Below are 680 nucleotides of genomic sequence, written 5' to 3'. Positions count from 1 at the left end.
GTAAGTAGGCCACAGTGGTGGGCAGAGGAAAACGACTCTAGCTAGACATCATTACTAAACAAGTCCCCCAATTTCCGACTTGCATCAAAGTATGTCAAAGTCAAGGACAGAAATTTTGAAATGCGACCGGTGTTCAGGCGTACCGACGCCCACCTGTGCGATGTGGAGGTGATTCCTTCCTTGGTCAGAATGGCTCAGGCTGCCAACGTGAGATGCCTCCTGTGAAGCTCCCATGGCTTTTGCTTCCTCAGGAACCCGAGACTTCGCAGCTTGCAATCACCTGAGGAGCTACAAGTATTACGCAAGCAGCATCCTCAACCCTGATGGCTTCCTGGGCTACCCATGTGCCTCCTACAATGAGTTTGAAGAGGTAAGTCACACCAGGGGCCCAGGGAAGATGTCGGTGGTGGCTCTGTTGTGGTCGGTTTTGTTCCTGTGGCTTGGAACAGAGAGAGATATAACTCCGTGCTCGATGGGAGCAGGTTCTAGAAATGCTGAGCCTCACAGAGCCTTCTTCTTCCTGGGGCAGGAGTGGCAAGAGGGGGATGGCACAGACCTGACTGTGCCGGGCCTTCCCTAGATACCCAACTTTTCATTCTGGAAAATTCCCAATAGATGCATGCATGCGTGGAGCAGTGAATGGGGGGTAGAGTACATGGACGAATGGAAGGATGGATAGG

The 680-nt window shown here is 52.2% G+C and overlaps 1 protein-coding gene across 1 annotated transcript in view; it reads left to right on the top strand.

Annotated features, from left to right (window-relative positions):
• Nucleotides 1-370, top strand: part of LOC109378131 (pancreatic lipase-related protein 2-like) — a gene marked incomplete at its 3' end in the record, with an annotated part of 14,435 nt that extends 14,065 nt beyond the window's left edge. Inside the window, exon 9 of the mRNA XM_019634590.1 lies at nt 252-370. Within this exon, the coding sequence (XP_019490135.1) occupies nt 252-370 (119 nt within the window). The remainder of the gene's footprint in view (nt 1-251) is intronic.
• Between the last annotated feature and the right edge of the window lie 310 nt (nt 371-680).

Source organism: Hipposideros armiger, unplaced genomic scaffold, assembly GCF_001890085.2.
Source record: "Hipposideros armiger isolate ML-2016 unplaced genomic scaffold, ASM189008v1 scaffold_1765, whole genome shotgun sequence".
NCBI lineage: Eukaryota > Metazoa > Chordata > Mammalia > Chiroptera > Hipposideridae > Hipposideros > Hipposideros armiger.
Note: the sequence above shows the minus strand (reverse complement) of the source record. Positions and strands in the feature narration are given on the sequence as shown.